Source organism: Podarcis bocagei (genome assembly GCF_964188305.1).
Source record: "Podarcis bocagei genome assembly, chromosome: 10".
In the NCBI taxonomy this organism is placed as follows: Eukaryota; Metazoa; Chordata; class Lepidosauria; order Squamata; family Lacertidae; genus Podarcis; species Podarcis bocagei.
This window is the reverse complement of record NC_138135.1, coordinates 14735461-14756082: the sequence shown is the minus strand read 5'-3', so window position 1 is coordinate 14756082 and position 20622 is coordinate 14735461. Positions and strand designations below refer to the sequence as shown.

Here is a 20622-nt window from a genome sequence, read left to right as displayed (position 1 = left end):
TAATGGGGATTGAACCTGCAACCTTGGCGTTATCAGCACCATGCTGTAAGCAACGGATCTTTTTTTTTTAATTCAAAATTATAACAAGACATATTATCCAAAAACATATCATCCTTGTCCCCCCCCCCATTTTTCCTCCCTCCCCCCCTCCCACAAAACCCACCCACCCACCCCCACCCCACCCTGACTTCCCTCAGTTCCAGTCTTTGGTTTCTCTAAGAATGCTGTTTTCTGCATGTTACAAAGTTGTATAGATCCTCAAACTATTTAGCTGATTATTATCAATAAAAAGTTTGTGAATGTTTATTCAAAACCTGCCAAGGAGTCCAGTTCGCTTTGTTGCATCTTCAGATACTTTGTAAAGGGTTCCCATTCATCCTTAAAGTCACAGTTATCCTTGTCCCGTAGCTTGTATGTCAATTTTGCCAGTTCTGCATAGTCCATCAATTTTTCTTGTCATGATTCTTTAGTTGGGGTTTCTTCAGTCTTCCATCCTTGAACTCTCGCAGCCGTTGTCACATACATGAAGATGTTTTTCAACTTTTTGGGCACCTCTTTCCCTACAATCCCCAACAAAAATGCCTCGGGTTAAATGGAACATTTTCTTCAATTCGTTGTATATCATTTCCCAATATTTTTTAATTACCTTACAATCCCATCACATATGATAAAATGTCCCCTCCTTTTCCTTACACTTCCAACATATATTTCAACTAGTTTTGTACATTTTCCCTAACTGCATTGGTGTTGTGTACCATCTGTACATCATCTTCATGTAATTCTCCTTCAATAGGGAACAATCTGTAAATTTTAAGTAAGCAACGGAGCTATTCAGGACATGAATGACTAGCTGTGCCCTAAAAGTGCAGAGAGAACATTGGGGCTCTGGCTCTCATTCCCTCTGTTAGCAATGTCCAGTCTGAGGCTGAGTGTAGACTGTTGCATAGGCAAAAAGTCACCATCTACAGTCATACCTTGGGTTGAATGTGCTTCGGGATGAGCGTGTTCGAGTTGCGCTCCGCAGCAACCTGGAAGTAACGGAGCATGTTACTTCCGGGTTTTGCCACTTGCGCATGTGCAGACTCTCAAAATGACATCATGCGCATGCGCAGAAGCGACGAAAAGCGGCGCACATGTGCGCAGACGTGCCATCGCTGGTTACGTCTGCTTCTAGATGTGAACGGGGCTCTGGAATGAATCCCGTTCGTATCTAGAGGTACCACTGTACATGCAAAAGGAGGAGGAGTCGTAAGGTTGTGGAAGTGCAAAAAGCTTTAAGGAGGGAAACTGAACTGAACCAGAATAGCCCAAAGAGGACTGAAGGTTGCTCAGTGGGTAAGGAGTTCTGAGTTGGTGACAGAATGGAGAACTGGTGGGAAGGGGTGTGGAATGGAGTATCCTGGAAATGGCGACCTTGAACCCTTAGCAGGAGCCACGCTACACCGTGACATTCCATTGCAAGTCCCAACTGCATGATAAATAGCTATTCATAACTTGCGCATGGAGCATCTGCAGATTTGTGGCTGTTTCCAAGTTATCTTCCGCTTTGCTCTTGTCGTGTCAAGAAGCCCTCACCTTAGTCCCCACTTCCTAAGATGTGTTACTGATGCGAAAAAAGAAGAAGAAAAATTCCACTCCCTCGAGCAGTTTCAGGATAAACATTGGAGAAACTATACATGCCAGAAAGAGCCCTTTGGGGGCATTTAGCGGCAGCACATTTCAGGCCCGAAAGCTCATTTTTTAAAATAAAAAATTGTCCAGTAGCACCTTATAGACAAACTAAGTTTGTTCTGGTATAAGCTTTCGTGTGCATTCATTATTCTCCTCTTGCTGTTGTAAAGCATCACTCCAAGATCTTTTCGATTAGTCAGAGCCTGTAAGGTTTTATGGCCAACACCAGACACGTCTTTAATACAAAGCGCCTTTTTCAAAGCATCCTTCTGATTTAAGGCTACGTCTTTTTGTGAATCACACAACAATAAGCTGTGGAAGAGTACCTAAGATCTTGAGGTTTAACAAATGGTTTTATGAGTGCAGATAGAAAACCTCTTTTTGTATCACTACTATCCAAGCGAGCTTCCTGTTTAAGGTTTGACACTTTCCATATTATTCTGGTGCTGTGGCCTGACATGTTCCTGTAAGTGAGGCAGACCACTTCATCAAAGCTCATCATATTTCCAAGGCCATCTCTAGATCTGACGCCTTCTGTTGCATTATACACGGCCAACGCTTCATTTGTGTTCCACTAGCTAAAAGGCTGTCATTATGATGCACAGGTTACCGTATTTTTTGCTCTATAAGACTCACCTTTTCCCTCCTAAAAAGTAAGGGGAAATGTGTGTGCGTCTTATGGAGCGAATGCAGGCTGCGCAGCTATCCCAGAAGCCAGAACAGCAAGAGGGATTGCTGCTTTCACTGCGCAGCATCCCTCTTGCTGTTCTGGCTTCTGAGATTCAGAATATTTTTTTTCTTGTTTTCCTCTTCCAAAAACTAGGTGCATCTTGTGGTCTGGTGCGCCTTATAGAGCGAAAAATACGGTATTTTAAGAGGCAGATTGAACATGCAGAGGTGCCTTGGTTCTCAAACTTAATCCGTTCCAGAAGTCTGTTCCAGAACCAAAGCGTTCCAAAACCAAGGTGTACTTTCCTGTAGAAAGTAATGCAAAATGGATTAATCTGTTCTAGATTTTTAAAAAACAACCCCTAAAACAGCCATTTAACATGAATTTTACTATCTAACAAGACCATTGATCCATAAAATGAAAGCAGTAAGCAATGTACTGTACTACAAAATAAATAAGACAGTATTGTGGATGATAAAAATTAAAATAAAATTTTTTTCCTTACCTACACTGATAGTTGTTGTTTTGATGGAGGGCTTTTATCCATTTCCGCAGTCACACAATCAATAAGTCAATCAATCAGTAGCTGAACTGGGTTCCATACAGTCACAAAAACAAATTAACCGAAAAAGCCTCAAAAACAAAAATGCAAAATAAATAGCAAAAACAAAAGCACTAAACTTAATCCATTCTGGAAGTCTATTTGACCAAAATGTTGGAAAACCAAGTCGCAGCTTCTGATTGGTGCAGGCACCCCGGAAACAATACCCAACAGCTGCATCGGACGTTTGGCTTCCAAAAAATGTTCGAAAACCAGAACACTTACTTCCAGGTTTTCGACGTTTGAGAACCAAGGTACCACTGTATAGCAGCACAATCTCGGTTTACTGGGACCAGTTGGTTTACTTAGACCAATGCAAACTGCTGGTGCTGACCTTTAAAGCTTTAACTGTTCGGCGGTCCAGGGTATTGAGATATTAAGAAGTCATGACTGCCTGCTTGCACATCTAAAGCACAACTGCATGCATCGTTTTTTACCACTGTCCAATGGGATGAAGTGTGCTATGTTGGGGAGACATGATTAAGGCTTCTAGCAAAAAGCAACAATTGAATTCCCCTGAGACCATCTTTTATGTGAGCAAAGAGGAAGGCTTTGGAGTCACTAACCTCATCCAAGGAAATTCTCCAAAGGGAGATCCTGATCTGATAGTTACTGATTTATCCAGCGTGCTTTTAATAAAGATGAAAAATACGTGAAGGTTTAAAAAGGAGAAGCTCCCTCTTTCTCGGATTTTGAGTCCCAGGTGAAATATCAGGGGTAGATCACACGCTGATGTCAACTACAGATCCCTACCTGATGTCAACTGTTTAAAAGAGCAAGTGATGCAAAAGAACCTCCTTTGCCTGAGACCCACAAGAACCACAGTCAAAGTAGACAACACTGAGGTGAGCTGACCTACTATAAGGCATCTTGGAGTCCAGCATTGCTGAATGAGGACTTACCGAGAAATTTGATCCCCTTTATTCAGGCCTGAATCAAGACAGGGGTCAGCAAACTTTTTCAGCAGGGGCCGGTCCACTGTCCCTCAGACCTTGGTGGGGGGCCAGACTCATACCTGTCAACTTTTCCATTTTCTTGCGAGGAATCCTATTCGGAATAAGGGAATTTCCCTTAAGAAAAGGGAAAAGTTGACAGCTATGGCGGGACTGTACAGTGGTACCTCTGGTTATGTACTTAATTTGTTCCAGAAGTCCGTTCTTAACCTGAAACTGTTCTTAACCTGAAGCACCATTTTAAGCTAATGGGGCCTGCTGCACCACCGCCACACGATTTCTGTTCTCATCCTGAAGCAAAGTTCTTAACCCGAGGTACTATTTCTGGGTTAGCAGAGTCTGTAACCTGAAGCGTCTGTAACCTGATGTCAGGGAACTGCCATCAGAGGCACGGGAGAAGGAGAGGGTCTCTGATTCTGCAGGGGAAGGTCCCAGCGCTAGAGGGAGACTCAGCTGGGAAGATGGGGAAGAGAATGAGTGTAACACCAGGGATCCAGGAGAGCAACGGGACAGGGAGGTGCAGGGGCTCCAGGACTCTTCGTTGGAAGTTAGCGAGGAGAGCCCAAGCACCCCGCTGCCCACGCCCACTCTGCGCAGGAGACTCCCGCGCAGTGAGAGGCGGAGACGATTGGGCGTCAAACAACTCCTATGTTGGCAACGCTTCAAGAAATGCCCACAGACAGATTCTACGAGTGACTAAGGGCAGCCACGCAAATATGGGCTGCGTAGTCCGGAGGGTTTAACCAGGCAATCCGATGCTCAAACAGAGCAGGATTACGCACGAGTAACTCCCAACCACTACACCCGAGGTACCACTGTATTTTGAAAAAAAATAATGAACAAATTCCTATGCCCCACAAATAACCCAGAGATGCATTTTAAATAAAAGGACACATTCTACTCATGTATAAACAGGCCGATTCCCGGACCGTCTGTGGGCCGGATTTAGAAGGCGATTGGGCCGGATCCGGCCCCTGGGCCTTAGTTTGCCTACCCATGATCAAGACAATGACTTTTTGGAGCAACCATAGACTCATTGAATTTGTAGAGTTGGAAGGAAGCACGAGGGTGATCTTGTCTAGCCCCTGCAATGCAAGAATCTTTTGCCCAACGTGGGGCTTGAAGCCCATGACCCTGAGATTATGAGTCTCATGCTGTACCGACTGAGCTAGTTTAGGGGCAGAGTTTTGTATGCGGAAAATCCCAGGGTTTATAGGTTCTGGGGTGGGATAAGACCTTGTAGATAATATGGCAGGGATGGGAAACGTTTTCAGCCCCAGGTCCCATTCTCTTATGGTGAGCTTTCCGAGGGCCAGGGACCAGTGGCGATTGAGTCCCGATTCAGACTTTTACCTTTTGTCCAGCAGGCTGCATTCCAGCTAGGCAGAAGTCGGTGGTTTCTGAATGCACACACAAACAAACAAACACCCCTCTACCTTCCATTCAAGTAACCAAGAGGCAATATCTAAGTTAAATGGGATGTTTCATAGAATTGTGGAGCTGGAAGTGCCCATGAGGGTCATCTAGTCCAACCCCTGCAATATAGGAATATTTTGTCCAAAGTGGGACTCGAACGCAAGACCCTGATACTAAGCGTCTCATGCTCTACCGACTGAGCTATCCAGTTTCAGCCATTCAAAAGCACTTTGAGGGTATACAGAACAGCCAACTAGGAGCATATCTTGGGAAGAAGTGGTGTGGTCTTAGGAGGATAATGAGGGCCAGATAGTGGGGTCTGGAGGGCCACAAGCAACTCCCAGACCTGGGATTGCCCACCCCTGCTAAATAGACTCATGGTCTGGTTTAGCAGAAGACAATTCCCTAGATTTGTGCCCGCACTCCTATAACTCTGCTAACAATAACATTTTATTTTTATTAAGGCACCGTATAACAATTACAGTGCAGACATAATTATATCATGCTGATCATTTGCCAGGCTAGAAAGGATGATTTGTATGCTCAGGCCCCTGCATGATGTTTCTTAGAAAGCAGCTTGCTGAAGAACCCAGGAGATATTTACATTCCTGGGCGCCAGGATTAATATCCAACTGCCCGAGGCACCGAAGCGCTTCAAATTTTGTTCAGCCTTGATTATAATAGTATAAATATTGTTTATATTTTTCATTCAATATTGTCGGTCTCTGTGGGAAATTGGCATAATTAACAACGGAGAATTGCTGCCGCGTAATAGGTATGAGCTTGAACTGAGGAATCTTCGGCTCTCACCATAAGAGTCACAAACGCTCCTTCTCGCGCTCTCTGTTCCCTCGTCTTCAAATTCTTCTGCAGATTCCGACTAATAATCAGGAAGAACTTTCTGGTGGTAGGAGGTGTTTGACAGTGGAACAGATTCCCACAAGATGTAGTGGACTCTCCTTCCTTGGAGGTTCTTAAGCAGAAGTTGGACGGACAGCCGTCTGTCATGTATGTTCTAGTCAAGATTCCTGCATTGCAGAAGGCTAGGCTAGACCCTCAAGGTCCCTTCCAACTCTGTCATTCTATGATTCTATGGACTGCAGCCAAAACCACAATTAAATAAGTAGAGAGACCATAATTTATGACTTTGTGAGGCAGTTCCCTGGTCAATCCTCCGAGTATTTCTCCTTGAGAGGTCTAATAAGCCCAATACCGAAGAGGTGGCAATGTATTCAAATGTAAAATCTCTTAGATCTGCTATGATGGTTAGCTTTTGTCCCGTTTGTTCCTCTGATTATATGTGATATGTGTTTTTTCCGCCATGAAAAGTTGGAAACCTTCCCTTCTGCGACGGATAACAAAACTGCCGTGGCAGGAAACTCGTGTCCCTCCAGATGTTGTTACCCTCCAAACTCTCCTCCGCCCTGGCCAGCATGGATCATGGAGAGGGCCCGATGGGAGTTGTAGTCCTACAACATCTGGAGGACTCCGCTTTTGCCCCCTAGCCTTGGCCTAACCTCTCCCTAAAACCCCTTACCGCTTAGCTGGTCTCCACCTGAAGCTCCTGTGTGAAGTAGTCCATAAAAATGGGACTTGTTTTCTGTTGCCAGGCAACGCCATTCCAGCTGCCATTGAAGAAATGCTCTGTGGTAGGAAATGGTGGGATTCTGAAGAACAGCGGCTGCGGCAGACAGATAGACCAAGCGGACTTTGTCATGCGGTAAGACAGTGGCCCCGCTGTGGCATGGCGTCCCTGTTCCCTCCATCCCCCTCGTTTCGCACCCACAACCACCCAACGGCATGGATTTTTCCTTTTTGTTTGTGTTTAATTAACCGTAGAAAGTCTCTCTTTCTCCCTCGGAGTGATTTATAGGGGAGGGAAAGAGCCATGGCAGAGAGGGCTTTCCCCTCCCTTAACAATGTAGACGCCTGTCACTCTTCAGAGGCGTCAGGGGAAGATAGCTGAGTGAATCAAATGGAAAACTAAGAGAGATGGGAGAGCCTCAGGTCCCTTCTGGCTTCTTGCACGGAAGAACTTTGTACAGTGGTGCCTCGCAAGACGAAAAGAATCCGTTCTGTGATTCTCTTCGTCTAGCGGTTTTTTCGTCTTGCGAAGCAAGCCCATTGACAGATTAGCGGATTAGCGCTATTAGCGCTATTAGCGGCTTTTAGCGGCTTATCGGTTTATCGGATCAGCTGATAAGCGGCTTAGCGGCTTAGAAAAGGGGGGGGGAAACCAGCAGGAACTCGCAAGACATTGTCGTCTTGCGAAGCAAGCCCATAGGAGATTCGTTTTGCGAAGCACCTCCAAAACGGAAAACTCTTTCGTCTAGCGAGTTTTCCGTCTTGCGAGGCATTCGTCTTGCGGGGCACCACTGTATCCTGTTTTCTCAGAAAGAGAAGAGTCTTAAGGCTCCGTTTGCACCATGCATTTAAAGTGCTATGATACCACTTGAAACACTTGCGCACACCCCATGGATCCTGGGAGCTGTAATTTGTACAGGCTGCTGAGAGTGCTTAAAGGTAAAGGCCCCCTGACCATTAGGTCCAGTCGCAGACGACTGGGGTTGCGGCGCTCATCTCGCTTTATTGGCCGAGGGAGCCAGCGTACAGCTTCCAGGACATGTGGCCAGGATGCCTAAGCCGCTTCTGGCGAACCAGAGGAGTGCACGGAAACGCCATTTACCTTCCCGCCGGAGCAGTACCTATTTATCTACTTGCACTTTGACATGCTTTCGAACTGCTAGGTTGGCAGGAGCTGGGACCGAACAACGGGAGCTCACCCCGTTGTGGGGATTTGAACCGCTGACCTTCTGATCGGCAAGCCCTGGGCTCTGTGGTTTAACCTACAGTGCCACCCGCGTCCCATCGCTGAGAGTGCTTTGGCGACCCCTATTCCCTTCACAGAGCTACAGCTCAAACCCACATCCCTGAGATTAAGAGTCTCATGCTCTACCAAGTGGTCCTGCTAGCTAGGGTTGATGGAAGTTGTAGTCCAGCAACAGCTGGAGACCCACGTTTGGGAAACCCTGTTGTATACAATGCCTCATTAGATGAATCACTAGTCAGACTTGGCATAAGTGCCTGGTGTCCCAAGGCTTTTACTATTGCTTTTTTGAAATACACACCTTGGCTAAAATCTGATAAAGATAAGAAAAATTAAATGGAAAAGACTGAAGCTAAGGGGCATAGCATCTCCTTCCCATGTAGCAGGCCTCGGGTTCACTCTATGATGGCATCTCCAAATAGGGCTGGGAGACACCCCTGTCAGAAACCCCAGAGCGCTGCTACCAGTCAGTGTAGACAACAATGAGTCGAATGGACCAGTGGTCTAAAGCAGTGTTTCCCAACCGGTGTTCCGCGGCACACTAGTGTGCCGCCAGACGTTGCCTAGTGTGCCGTGGGAGGGAGGCGGGCGAGTCGGGCGGCGAGACGCGGGGCGGCAGCGGCGAGCAGCGGCCGCCCAGCGCGGGGCTCTCGCTGGCTGCCTGCCTGACGCGCAAACCCCCGGCGCAGGCGCCCCGCTTGTTGACACGGGAGGGGAGGGGGGAGAGGAAACGCTGCTGGTGTCGCTGCTCCTCGGCGGCGGCTCCTCCTCTCAGCCCGCCCTGCCTATATTTGCACCAATCCCCGCCCACTAAAGCATTCGCGCCTCCCAATGGGAAGCCTTGCCGGGCGGCGGGTGCTGCTGCCTGAGAGTTCTGAAGCCACGCCCACTTTCCCAGAGACTGGCGGTTCTGAGGGATCCAGGGCAGGGCCGGCGCGCGCGCGCTTCTTGCTGCCCGGGCGCTTGCTCTAATCCCGCCTTCCCTGGGAGGGAGGGATGGCGGTGGCCGCGAGCGTCCGGGGTGGGGCGCGCGCTGGCTCTCCCTGGCGGCCCCCGTGCCTGGCGTTCTATCAGTGCGCCTCCTCTCTCTTTCCCCACCCATCCTCCACGTGCTGCGCTCTAACCCGGAGTTAGAAGCGAATTAGAACACGCCCCCCGTGTGTGGTGTGTTTTTTGTGCTGCTCCTCTTTTTTTAGGGCTTTTTGGCGGCTTTTGGGACGGCGTCGAGGGGTGGCCGCCTCAGCTGCCGCCGTCCCTCAGTCCCTCGCTCTGCTGCCTCCTCCCACCCCGGCAAGGGGGAGGGAAAAAACTTTCACTTTTGTGCCTCCCTCCCGGCGTGACGCTGCGCGCTGACGTCACGGGGCGGGGCTTTAATGGTGGTGTGCCGCGAGATTTTTTTCCGGTAAACAGGTGTGCCGTTGCCCAAAAACGTTTGGGAAACACTGGTCTAAAGGCCATGAGGCCATTGCTTATGTAACCTGACCTCCCAGTTTGCCAGGGCCAAAATGAACGGCGAAATCCGTGGCATAAGGAATTGTGAACAGGCCTTTGGTGGATGCCATCAGGGGTCTTGGGAGTTCCTGCTCCGGCCTTGTTTTCAAAATGGCTTCTCAAGAAAGCTAGTTGCTGACCATGGATGTTGACAAAAGGCTCCTTATCCCTAGAACACTGGTTGTTTTATCCTGGAGTATTCAGTACAGTTTCTGGCCCTATAATTCCTGCCAGCATGATATATTGGAGCCACAGAGGACTGTTGCTCACTTAGGCATAAATGGAAGAGTTTAATAGCCCTCACAGATAGGAAGAAACTGGCACTCACTCGGCCCCCAGCCCTTGCACCGCTAATGTCACTTTGAGGCTTTGAAAGGGTTTCAAAGGCGGCAGAGCTGGGACTTGCATTTGGCTTCTCTGTCAGTTCCCCGCGCTGGAAAGGATATTGATGTGATGTGTGTAAAGGAGGGTACAAGCAAGCTGACAAGTTGTGGGTTCCACAGATCAAGGTGAAGTGAAATGTGAAATTTCACGGCACGTCTTAGTGGGAGGAGATCTGAGGGACGGGAGGGGGGATCTTTCTGAAAAGAAATGCGTTTTACAGGCCCATTTTATCTATGTCAGTCAAACACAGTCGGGTAGAGAAAGCGGGTGGGGAGACGCTTCCTCTCAAAATATAGCAGTCATTTTGGTGAAGTTGGATGTTGGAAGATTCATGACAGACAAAAGGAAAATCTCCTTCATTTGGCACACATTTAAACTATGGAATTGAGCATAAGAACGTAAGAGAGGCTCTGTTGGGTCAGGCCAAAAGCCTATGTAGTCCGGCATAATTTGCAGCCACAAGATGCCCACCAACTTGGACTACAACTTTCCCACCAGGTTTGGGAAAGACTGATCTGGTGTCTTATCCTTCCCTTGAACCCTGCAGAACATTCCTGTGTGCTTCTTGAAGAGTAGATTGTCTAATGCAGGGTTTCCCAAACTTGGGTCTCCGGCTGTTTTTTTGGTGGGTTTGGTGTCATTAAAATGCATGCAGCCAATCAGCATATTTCCCCTGTTGCATTGTCTAGAAGCCACAGGGTTTGGTCTGAATAGCTGGGTTCTTGCTGAGTTTCCATCTGGCTACTCAGCCACATCCTTCGTTTTCTGCAATATTGTCTGATGAAGCTATCCTGCTGAGAAAAACAAAACACAGCTCCTACTGGGATGGAGTAAACTTGAGTTCCCAAAGGAACAGTATCCATGACTGATTTGAACATACTTTGAATCTTTTTGGCTGATCTGTATTGAGATAAAGTAATTATATCAAATCTGTGTAATTACCAGCCAGCTGCCAATCTCCCGTTCTTGGACAAGGTTCTTGAGCGGGTGGCCTTGGATCAGATTTCAGTACTCTTGGAGGAAACCGATTCTCTAGATTCATTTAAATCATAATTTAAATGCTTTGGTTGCCTTTTGTCAGGAGAGACAGGGGAAATGTGTCCCTGTTCATTTCTCAGTAGCTGTTGATACCATCAACCATGGTATCCTTCTGCAGTGGTGGTTCCAGTCCTACTTGGATGGTCGTTTCCAGAGGGTGATGCTTGGGGAGTGCTCTTTGACCCTGTGGAGCCTTCAACATGGAGTTCTTCAGGGTTAATTTTATCCCCCATGCTGTTTTACATCTACATGTAAGCGCTGGGTGGGGTTATCTGGAGGTTTGGAGTACGTTGTCAGCAATATGCTGACGACACACAGCTCTACTTCTCCTTTACATCTGCAGGTGAGGCAGTGGAAATGCTGGACCAGCCTTGGTAATGGGCCGCATGAAGGCCAACAAACTGATGCTCAGTCCAGATAAGAGTGAGACTCTGTTAGTGGGTGGTCCCCTAGACCGGATGGATGAGAGGTTGCCTGCTCTTGATAGGAGCGGGTACACAGCTTTGAGGTTCTTCTGGGTCCATTGTTGTTGCATGAAGCTCAGGTGACCTCAGTGGAGCACAATACCTTCCATCAGCTTTGGCTGGTGGTCCAGCTTCACCCCTATCAGGGATAGCTTAACTTCTATTGTCTGTGCTCTGGTAACCTCTAGGCTAGATTACTGCAGTGTGTTATACACTGGGCTGCCTCTTGATGATGGTTCAGAAACTTCAGCTGGTCAAGATTCAGCGGCCAGGTTGCTCACTGGGGCAAGATGGTTTGAGCATACATCACCAGTCCTGGTGGCCCAACTGCACTGGATGCCAATTTGTTTCTGGTCCCAATTCAAAGAGCTGGTTTTCACCTATAAAGCCTGAAAGGGCTCAGGATCACAATATCTCAAGGACCACCTCTTCCCATATGAACCAACCCCAGACCCTGTGATCATCATCCGAGGCCCTTTGTCATGAGGGGCAGAGGGTGGCAAGACAAAAACAGCCTTTTCCGTGGTGGCTCCCCATTTGTGGAATGCTCTCCCCAGGGAAACTCTCCAGGTACCAATACATTCCTCTTCTCCCCAGCCTTTGGCTGATTACAACCTATGGCTTACTACGCTGTAGAGGGGTGCGTGTTTTGTTTGTTATTATGTTATGTATGTTTGTGTTTTTATACTGCAAGCCACCTTGTGATTTTCAGATGGAGGGCAGTATATAAATTTAATCCATCAATAAAATAATAAAATAAAAGGGAAGGACAGTCATTGGAACAATGAGTCAGAGAACGGTCAGAGAAGGCAGATGATGCACTTCTACTGATGATGCCAAGACCTTGTTATATATTGCTGGGAAGGGAGAAAACATGGCAGGCTTAGATGAGGCACCTGCCAAGAATCTGAACAAAAACTTGATTGCTCCTCTGCAAAATGAACAGAAACAGATAGGCCAATCTGGACTCCACACAGATGCAACTAAGTCTACTGCCACCTAGTGACTATATGGTGACACCGTCTTCATGGGAGATCACAGGAGAACTAGCGACACCAAGTTTTTTGAACAAAGGCAGAGATTAAAGGTAAAGGGACCCCGGCCATTAGGTCCAGTTGTGGCCGACTCTGGGGTTGCGGTGCTCATCTCACTTTATTGGCCGAGGGAGCCAGCGTACAGCTTCCGGGTCATGTGGCCAACATGACTAAGCCGCTTCTGGCGAACCAGAGCAGCGCACAGAAATGCTGTTTACCTTCCTGCCGGAGCGGTTCCTATTTATCTACTTGCACTTTGACGTGCTTTCAAACTGCTAGGTTGGCAGGAGCAGGGACTGAGCGACGGGAGCTCACCCCGTCACGGGGATTCGAACCGCCGACCTTCTGATCAGGCAGAGATACGTGTGCATTAAATAACTGAAACAATGACAAGCTTTCATTGGTGCAATCCAGTAATCCTTGGGATGGTATCTCAGGGGGCTGGAGTATCCTGTAGACCCCTCACTCTTTGCAGCCAGGTAGGGACACTTTATTTATTATACGTTATTTATTTAAAGCATTCTTACCCTGCTCTGGAGCCATAAGCTCCCAGAGCAGGTTAGGAGCAAAGACAGGAGTGCTGACTTGGAAACGTCATCGAGAAGGCAGTCCGTACCCTCAGCTTGACAATCCAAAAGGCGCAAGAGGAAAGGGGACTGGGAGGGAGGAGGAAGGGAGGAAGCTGAGGCACTCTTGTAATGACCACTTGGGGTGGAAATATTTCAAAGGTCCCAAATTCTGCTGGCCTTTGAGGAAAGGCCCTGCAGTCTTGCCCATGTAGTTGCCCTTTAACTAGAGATGCCAAGAATTGCACCTGGGAATAGATGACCATCGTGTGTCTCTTCCAACTCTACAATTCAGTGATTCTGCATGCAGTGAACCGTATTTTTCACTCTATAAGTCGCACCAGACTATAGTTTTTGGAGGAGATAAACAAGAAAAAAAATATTCTGAATCTCAGAAGCCAGAACAGCAAGAGGGATCACTGCGCAGCGAAAGCAGTGATCCCTCTTGCTGTTCTGGCTTCTGGGATAGCTGCGCAGCCTGCATTCGCTCCATAAGACGCACACACATTTCCCCTTACTTTTTAGGAGGGAAAAAGTGAGTCTTATAGAGCAAAAAATACGGTATTTGCTGTGACACTGGACTCCAGCCACTGCTTGGTCGTGCCAGTCTTTGGTGCTTGATGGAGTTTTTCTTTTCTTTTCAAACGGCGGAAATAAAAAAGGAAAGAAAGAAAGAGAGAGGGGGGGAAACAGCAGAGAAGTTAAAATACATGGTGTGTTTCTGTTTCTTTCAGATGCAATCTTCCACCTCTCACCAGTGAATACAGCAAGGACGTTGGGTCCAAAACTCAGCTGGTAACTGCAAATCCCAGCATAATTAAGAAAAGGTAGGAAACAGATTGTTTGTTTCTTCTGAAAGGAACTGGCACGCCGAGCAAAGGGTGCTGGTGGGGAGAGAGTTGGCGTTTACGGTCACGGTGCTGGCAGTAGAATAATTATATTCCTCTGCAGGCAGCGCTGGAAGGGCTCGGCAGACTGAAGGCGAGAGCCATTTCTCATCTGATGAGTTAATAAATCTTAGCACGGCTGTGCCACACTCCAGCAAACATTAAATTGCTTTGCAGCAAAGTGTCTCAAAAAGTAGGCGGGCATGTTTATGGCACAAGGACAGAATGGTTAGGGTAGCATATACATTGCTGGATATCAAGGGTGCATCAGGTGCAAGACAAATTAGTACCCGTATCTTAATTCCCCTAGAATCTCAGCTAGGGTTGGGTGGTATGTGGTTTTCAACATCATGATATATCACCATCCAAACATTGTGATATACCGATATATCACGATATCTGAAATAAGGATGGAGCTATGTTAGATGGCTGGCTTCATGGTTTTTCTTGCCTTGGGATTTTTGCCAGTGCCTGTTCTAATCCGTTTCCCTCTGCTGGGGGCAGGGGAGAGCTGAGTTGGCAGAGTTAACAGGGACTGCAGGAATCGAGAGAAGCATTAGCTGGATTCACGGTTTCCCCCACATTGTGATTTCTGCATTGCACACACACGGAAACATGCATCATGATTCACAATATATTGCCAGGTTAGAAATTATGAAACCAGTATCATGATACGGACTTCAAACCGGTTTTGGACAATATACAGTGGTACCTCGGGTTACATACGCTTCAGGTTACAGACGCTTCAGGTTACAGACTCCGCTAACCCAGAAATAGTACCTCGGGTTAAGAACTTTGCTTCAGGATGAGAACAGAAATCGTGTGGCAGCAGTGTGGCGGCAGTGGGAGGCCCCATTAGCTAAAGTGGTGCTTCAGGTTAAGAACAGTTTCAGGTTAAGAACAGACCTCCAGAACAAATTAAGTTCTTAACCTGAGGTACCACTGTATCAATATATTGCCCAGCCCTAGTCTCAGCTTTTTTAAAAATATGATTTTCAAACAAGTTTCTAGACCTTATGGCTTCAAATATATGTTTGACAGCAAATTGAAATTTCATAAGTCATAGGGTGGCTTAATAAGTTGTCCATGAATTTGGGTTAGAGCTCAGTTCTCTGCAGAGATCCGTGCTCCTCCCAAGCCAGAACGAATTATTCCTTATTTCTTATTAGGAAGAATAATAATAATTACCTGGTGAGAACGTAGCAGGCGATTCAGCACAGCTTTAAATTCTGTGACATTAAAGAAGCGCAGCCCTTGTCTGGAAGAAGGCATGAAATGGATTCTCCACCCCTCTCCTTAAATAAATACTTAGTAATGTTGAGAAGGAACGGATGACCATAGAGCAGGAAGAAGACAGATTATTGCAGGCGTTAAGAAAGATGTTCCAGTTACTTACATTAAGAATAACGGTGTGTCTTTAAGCCTCTTCTTTGCTGAATGTCCATAAACCCATGAAAAACGTATTTCTTTCAACTAAGTTTGGATAAGATCTTATTTCCTCTTCGGTATAACTGTGTGTCATTTAACAACAATTAATAATACTTTGCTGAATCTGATCCGGAGGAAAAAACATTGTCTGTTATTTGCTGGTTGAAACACTCATGCCTAGACACACTTATTTAATTTGATCAATGATAGCTTGGCTCAATTTAATCTCTTTGCAGTATTTGGTTTCAGTTAATCTCCGTGCCGTATCTCTCAGGCTCATCTTCAAACGATAGTTTAATTAAGCAGTTGGTGGGTGTTCTCAATTAATAAACAAATATTATATCCTTGACCCTTGATGTTGATGCTAGACTTCGAACAAGGGATTGTGCTTCCATCAGACATTATTTTTCCTTATGCTGTTCCTTTCAAGGCTTGAGATTATACTCATTTGAGCATATCTACATGGAGCCGCTGGGAGAGATCATCAGGGGGTTTGGACTGGGTGTCCATCAATATGCAGATGATACCCAGCTCTGCCTCTCTTTCAAATCAGAACCAGTGAAGGCGGTGAAGGTCCTGTGTGAGTGTCTGGAGGCGGTTGGAGGATGGATGGCGGCTAATGGATTGAGGTTGAATCCTGACAAGACAGAAGTACTGTTCTTGGGGGACAGGGGGCAGGCTGGTGTGGAGGACTTCCTGGTCCTGAATGGGGTAACTGTGCCCCTGAAGGACCACGTGCGCAGCCTGGGAGTCATTTTGGACTCACAGCTGTCCATGGAGGCGCAGGTCAATTCTGTATCCAGGGCTCCCTCTGACCGCTCATCATCACCCTACCACCAATCCCCTGGCTCTGAACCTTCTTCCCCTGGGGGTTCCCAAGGGGTTCCCCAGCAGCTGCCTCCAGCCACTCCTCTACATGCAGCCAATCCATAGCATTGAGGGTGGTGAGACAGTGCCCCATTTGTCCTAATGGATCATCTGCCATTGTCCTGGCCTCTGCCTTTGGCCAAGGGGGATGATATTCTTGAGATATTTTGTTGCCATTTTATTTATTTGTGGACTACCTTAGGATTTCATTTTGAAACACAAAGTGGTATCTAAGCTGTGGGTTGCATTCAACCCATTACAATTAATGGTCCTCGGTTAACCATACTTTTAGTTCCAACGAATCCGAGTAGAAATTAGTTGACTAAAACTAGGTAGCTTGACGCAACCCTGGTCTGTTAATTCATAAATTTAAAGGAAGAGATGGGCTTATTTCCAGGTTTCCTCTCCCATTCGTCTCACACATTTCCCTTCTTTGACAGCCCGGAGCTGAGAAAACAGCCTCCCAACCCAAACCCACTTCCTTCCTCTTCTCTCCCCCCTTGCATTTTTCGTTTCCAAATTTCAGATTGCAAACTGGAAGAGAGAGGGAAAGAGATGAAAACTGAATAACTCGCAGCAAGCAAGCTGGAGATTTATTTACTTCCCAACATATTTTCTCTTCTTCCTTCTTATATTTAGCAGCAGCTAAATCTACTTGTCACCTGACCCCCTGACCCCCTAGTATATTTTCCCATCTGGTGATGATTCATCTGTACTGCAGTTACCATGTGCTGGAGCTGAAGGCAGATAAGGCACATCAGCACGTAAATAACATTTCCCAGCATTCAATAAAGGGGACTGCTTGCCCGAAGGGACCATAAAGCCTTGGGAGAAGGCGAAACTATGGCTGAATCCATTGGAACAGTAGTTCCCAATTAGGGGTCCGGGGACCCCTGGGGAACATAGGAATGCACCTGGGGGGGGGGGGGTCCGTGGCCCCATCCCTTGCCTCTCCCCAACCAAATGCTTGTCATTTTTGCACCACAAATTTCAGGGACTGTTCTAGCGCTGTGCTGTTTTTCAATTTATCGATCCAAATCACACCGCAATAACAATTTGACTTGGCAATACGCGGCAATATATCGCTCCTCACGCGAGGGAGAGCAGGGCAGCCAATTTCAAGGCACCACCCCCACCCTCCTGATCTCCTCCATGACTGCTCCTTCCCACACCCCCACACCTGATTTTCAATTTCGGACATTGTGATATATTGGACTAGCAGTGGTGTCCAGACTTTTTTCAAAGAGGGCCAGATTTGATGAAGGGAAGGGCCGTGAGGGCCAACCATAGGGCCAAACAAAGTTGTTGACCTTTTTTAAGGATTGAAATAAATTGCCACAGGGGCCGGATTAAACTGACCGATGGGTCGGATTAGGCCCCCAAAACTGACTTTGGACATGCCTGTTTGTGATGTTTAATTGCTGATATATCGCGATGTTGAAAACCAGATATCGCTCGGCCCTAGTCTGGGATTTTTTTTAGTATACCTAAAATCCTTTGCTTATTAGGGGCCACCCCAAATTTTGTTTAAAAAAAATGCTTTGCAGAGGAGAAATAGAGAAATCAACGTTTTCAAAAGTAGGGAGTCTGTGGCTTGGCTTTTGAAAAATAGGGGGTCCTCAGTAATTAGCTAATTGGGAGCCACCACATTGGAGCGAAATGGCACTTAGGCATTCTGTTGTGGCAACCCTAACCCAGGATTAAGGTGCCATTTGGCGATTAGCTTATATATCTGAGTTTCTAGCACTGTGACCCATCTAGTTCAGACCTTCGAAATAATTTCATGTCCAATATATATTTTTTTCTTCAGTTAACCTAGCATCCAGTCATGTGGCAGCTCTCCTAAAGCAAAGGGAGCCAAGTTGTGGGCCTTTGCTCTTATAATTTCTGACCAGGGGCCATGCTTCCTGGGGCTGTAGGAAGTTGCTGTCCACAACATTTGAAGGACATCATGTTGGCGCCCCCATTATAAATCATTTTTGGGGCCTCACCCTCCGTTTCGTAGATCCTCCCGGGGATGGCTATCTTATTTGTAAAGTCTCCACACGTATTCTGGATGACTAAGACGCAAGCCAGCTGCTCCGTCGAGTTAAGCTACCAGAGTGCAAGACATAGAAAACACGTTAGTGCATTTGTCCCTGTTTTATTTAATTAGCAGGGGATAATTTTAGACTGCCTGTACTTTTGACTGCTCGGAGGGCTAGTTGCTTGCTGTGATTTTCAGCTGGTGGTCGAATTTTGAGCATGGTATTTGATCTCACCTGTCTGCCCTGTTCAAGGGCAGAACATCTCAAATCTTTTATCTTGCTAAGGTATAAGCACTGAGGTCCTAACTCCATGCAGTCTCCCCAGTTCCCTGTTTGACTCAAAAACTTGTGCCAATGTGGAGCATCTGGGGGGATGTTGAGGTAGGAGAGGAAGGATCAGATCATTGCTAAAAATCAAGCTTTTGGTTAGCCGTTGTTGCTTTCTCTCTGTGTACGTCCTTTTACATATCACTTTTACAAAATTTTGCAAGTGCTGTGTCCAAAATTAATACTGTGACAAGATGACCTGTGTGGCTTCTCGGTCACCTGCCCAGTGCTAACTGTTGATGGGCAGTTCTATTTAAATAGGATGAACTGGACAGTCCTTCAAACAGAGGATTTCTAATGTAGGACAAAAGACCCTATTCATTCTCCCCATCCCCATGTTTATATTTCCTCAAGATGCTAAGAGATCTAAGCATTGAAATAGCCAGGCCCATCAGCCTGTGGGGTTATGTCAGGCATGTCCAACTGGTCGTTTGCGGGTGTGCAGCTGGCCATTCGTGGGAAGATTGTTTCCCCCCCCCAACAAACAAAAAATAACTGTGGTCACTCCCTCCTAAAAAAGCTCAACTTTGGACACTGTCTCCCCAAAAAGCTTGACAACTCTTGGCAATAACATTGGTTATATCACTGCCATTTTTAAATACTAGGAGTAGATCGCAGTCGCTTGGGAGCTGGACATGACTGGGTTATCCAGTATATCTGAAGGAATGTCTCCACCCCCATCGTTCTACCCGGACACTGAGGTCCAGCGCTGAGGGCCTTCTGGTGGTTCCCTCACTGCGAGAAGCCAAGTTACAGGGAACCAGGCAGAGGGCCTTCTTGGTAGTGGCGCCCGCCCTGTGGAATGCCCTCCCTCCAGATGTCAAAGAGAACAACAACTACCAGATTTTTAGAAGACATCTGACGTCAGTCCTGTTTAGGGAAGCTTTTAATGTTAATGGATTACTGTATTTTAGTATTTTGTTGGAAGCTGCCCAGAGTGGCTGGGGAAGCCCAGCCAGATGGGCGGGGTGTAAATAACAACAAACAAACAAACAAACAAACAAACAAACAACAACAAGAAGAAGACTCATTTAATGATCCCCTTGAGAGTGAGGCATTGAGCAGACAGGTAGGAAAAATTAGTTTTGAGGCAGACACTTCCAAGGGCAACCTCAACTTTATTCTTGTCATCTGTTGAGAACAAATCTTTTGGAACAGTAGACAGAAAATTAGGGGTTTGTTTCTACTCCTCATCCCCTGGGCAAAACTGCATTATGGTCATACAACCCAAACAAAGATGTGCCTGTATACCTTGTTGTCTCCATTCTTTTGAACTGCTTCTTCTGAATTCATCGTAGACAAAAATGGAGGGGTTTTTGTGCACCTTGTGCCAAGCTGAAGCAATATTGAATCAGTCTTAGGAAATCACGTTAACAGTTGCAGGTTTACCCTCCCACCCACAGTAAGAATACACACACACACAGAGAGAGAGAGAGAGAGAGAGAGAGAGAGAGAGAGAGAGAGAGAGAGAGAGAGACATTAGCAAATTGAATACACTAAGCAACACAGCAACATGGACTGATTTTGACAATAACCATTTGTGTCACTTCAGGGCTGATTAGATTTTCTGGTATTTTTGGGAGATATAGGAAAGGAGGACTACGGTCTTTGGCCAGATTGCAAGCAGATTTCGAGTGGGCTAAGTTGATGGATTTGCCTATTAGAAAGGGAAGGGAGAAATTCCCTTCGTGTCTGGAATCTTGAACAGGAAATGCATCACACTGCAACATGGTTGTTGTGTGTCCCACTTGCTGCTGTTGTTCAGTTTTTTAGCCAAGGTTGGCTCTCAAGGAGGTTTTCCCAAAGGCAATATAATCAGGGATGTGGGGAGGTGTTGATGGCAGCCCCCTCAGTAGTCAATGTAATTCAGATTCCAGCAACTGGAAGAGAGTTGGATGAAACTGTAAATTTTGGTCTCCTCAGTTTGTCATTTTTCCACATTTCTGCAGCAGTTTGCAGTTCTTGAAAATG

At 46.6% G+C, this 20622-nt stretch overlaps 1 protein-coding gene across 1 annotated transcript in view; it reads left to right on the top strand.

The window, feature by feature from the left end:
• Positions 1–20622, top strand: part of ST8SIA1 (ST8 alpha-N-acetyl-neuraminide alpha-2,8-sialyltransferase 1) — a 100211-nt gene that overhangs the window by 62060 nt on the left and 17529 nt on the right. The window contains exons 3-4 of the mRNA XM_081210429.1: positions 6922–7031; positions 13850–13942. Of these exons, the coding sequence (XP_081066555.1) occupies positions 6922–7031; positions 13850–13942 (203 nt within the window). The remainder of the gene's footprint in view (positions 1–6921; positions 7032–13849; positions 13943–20622) is intronic.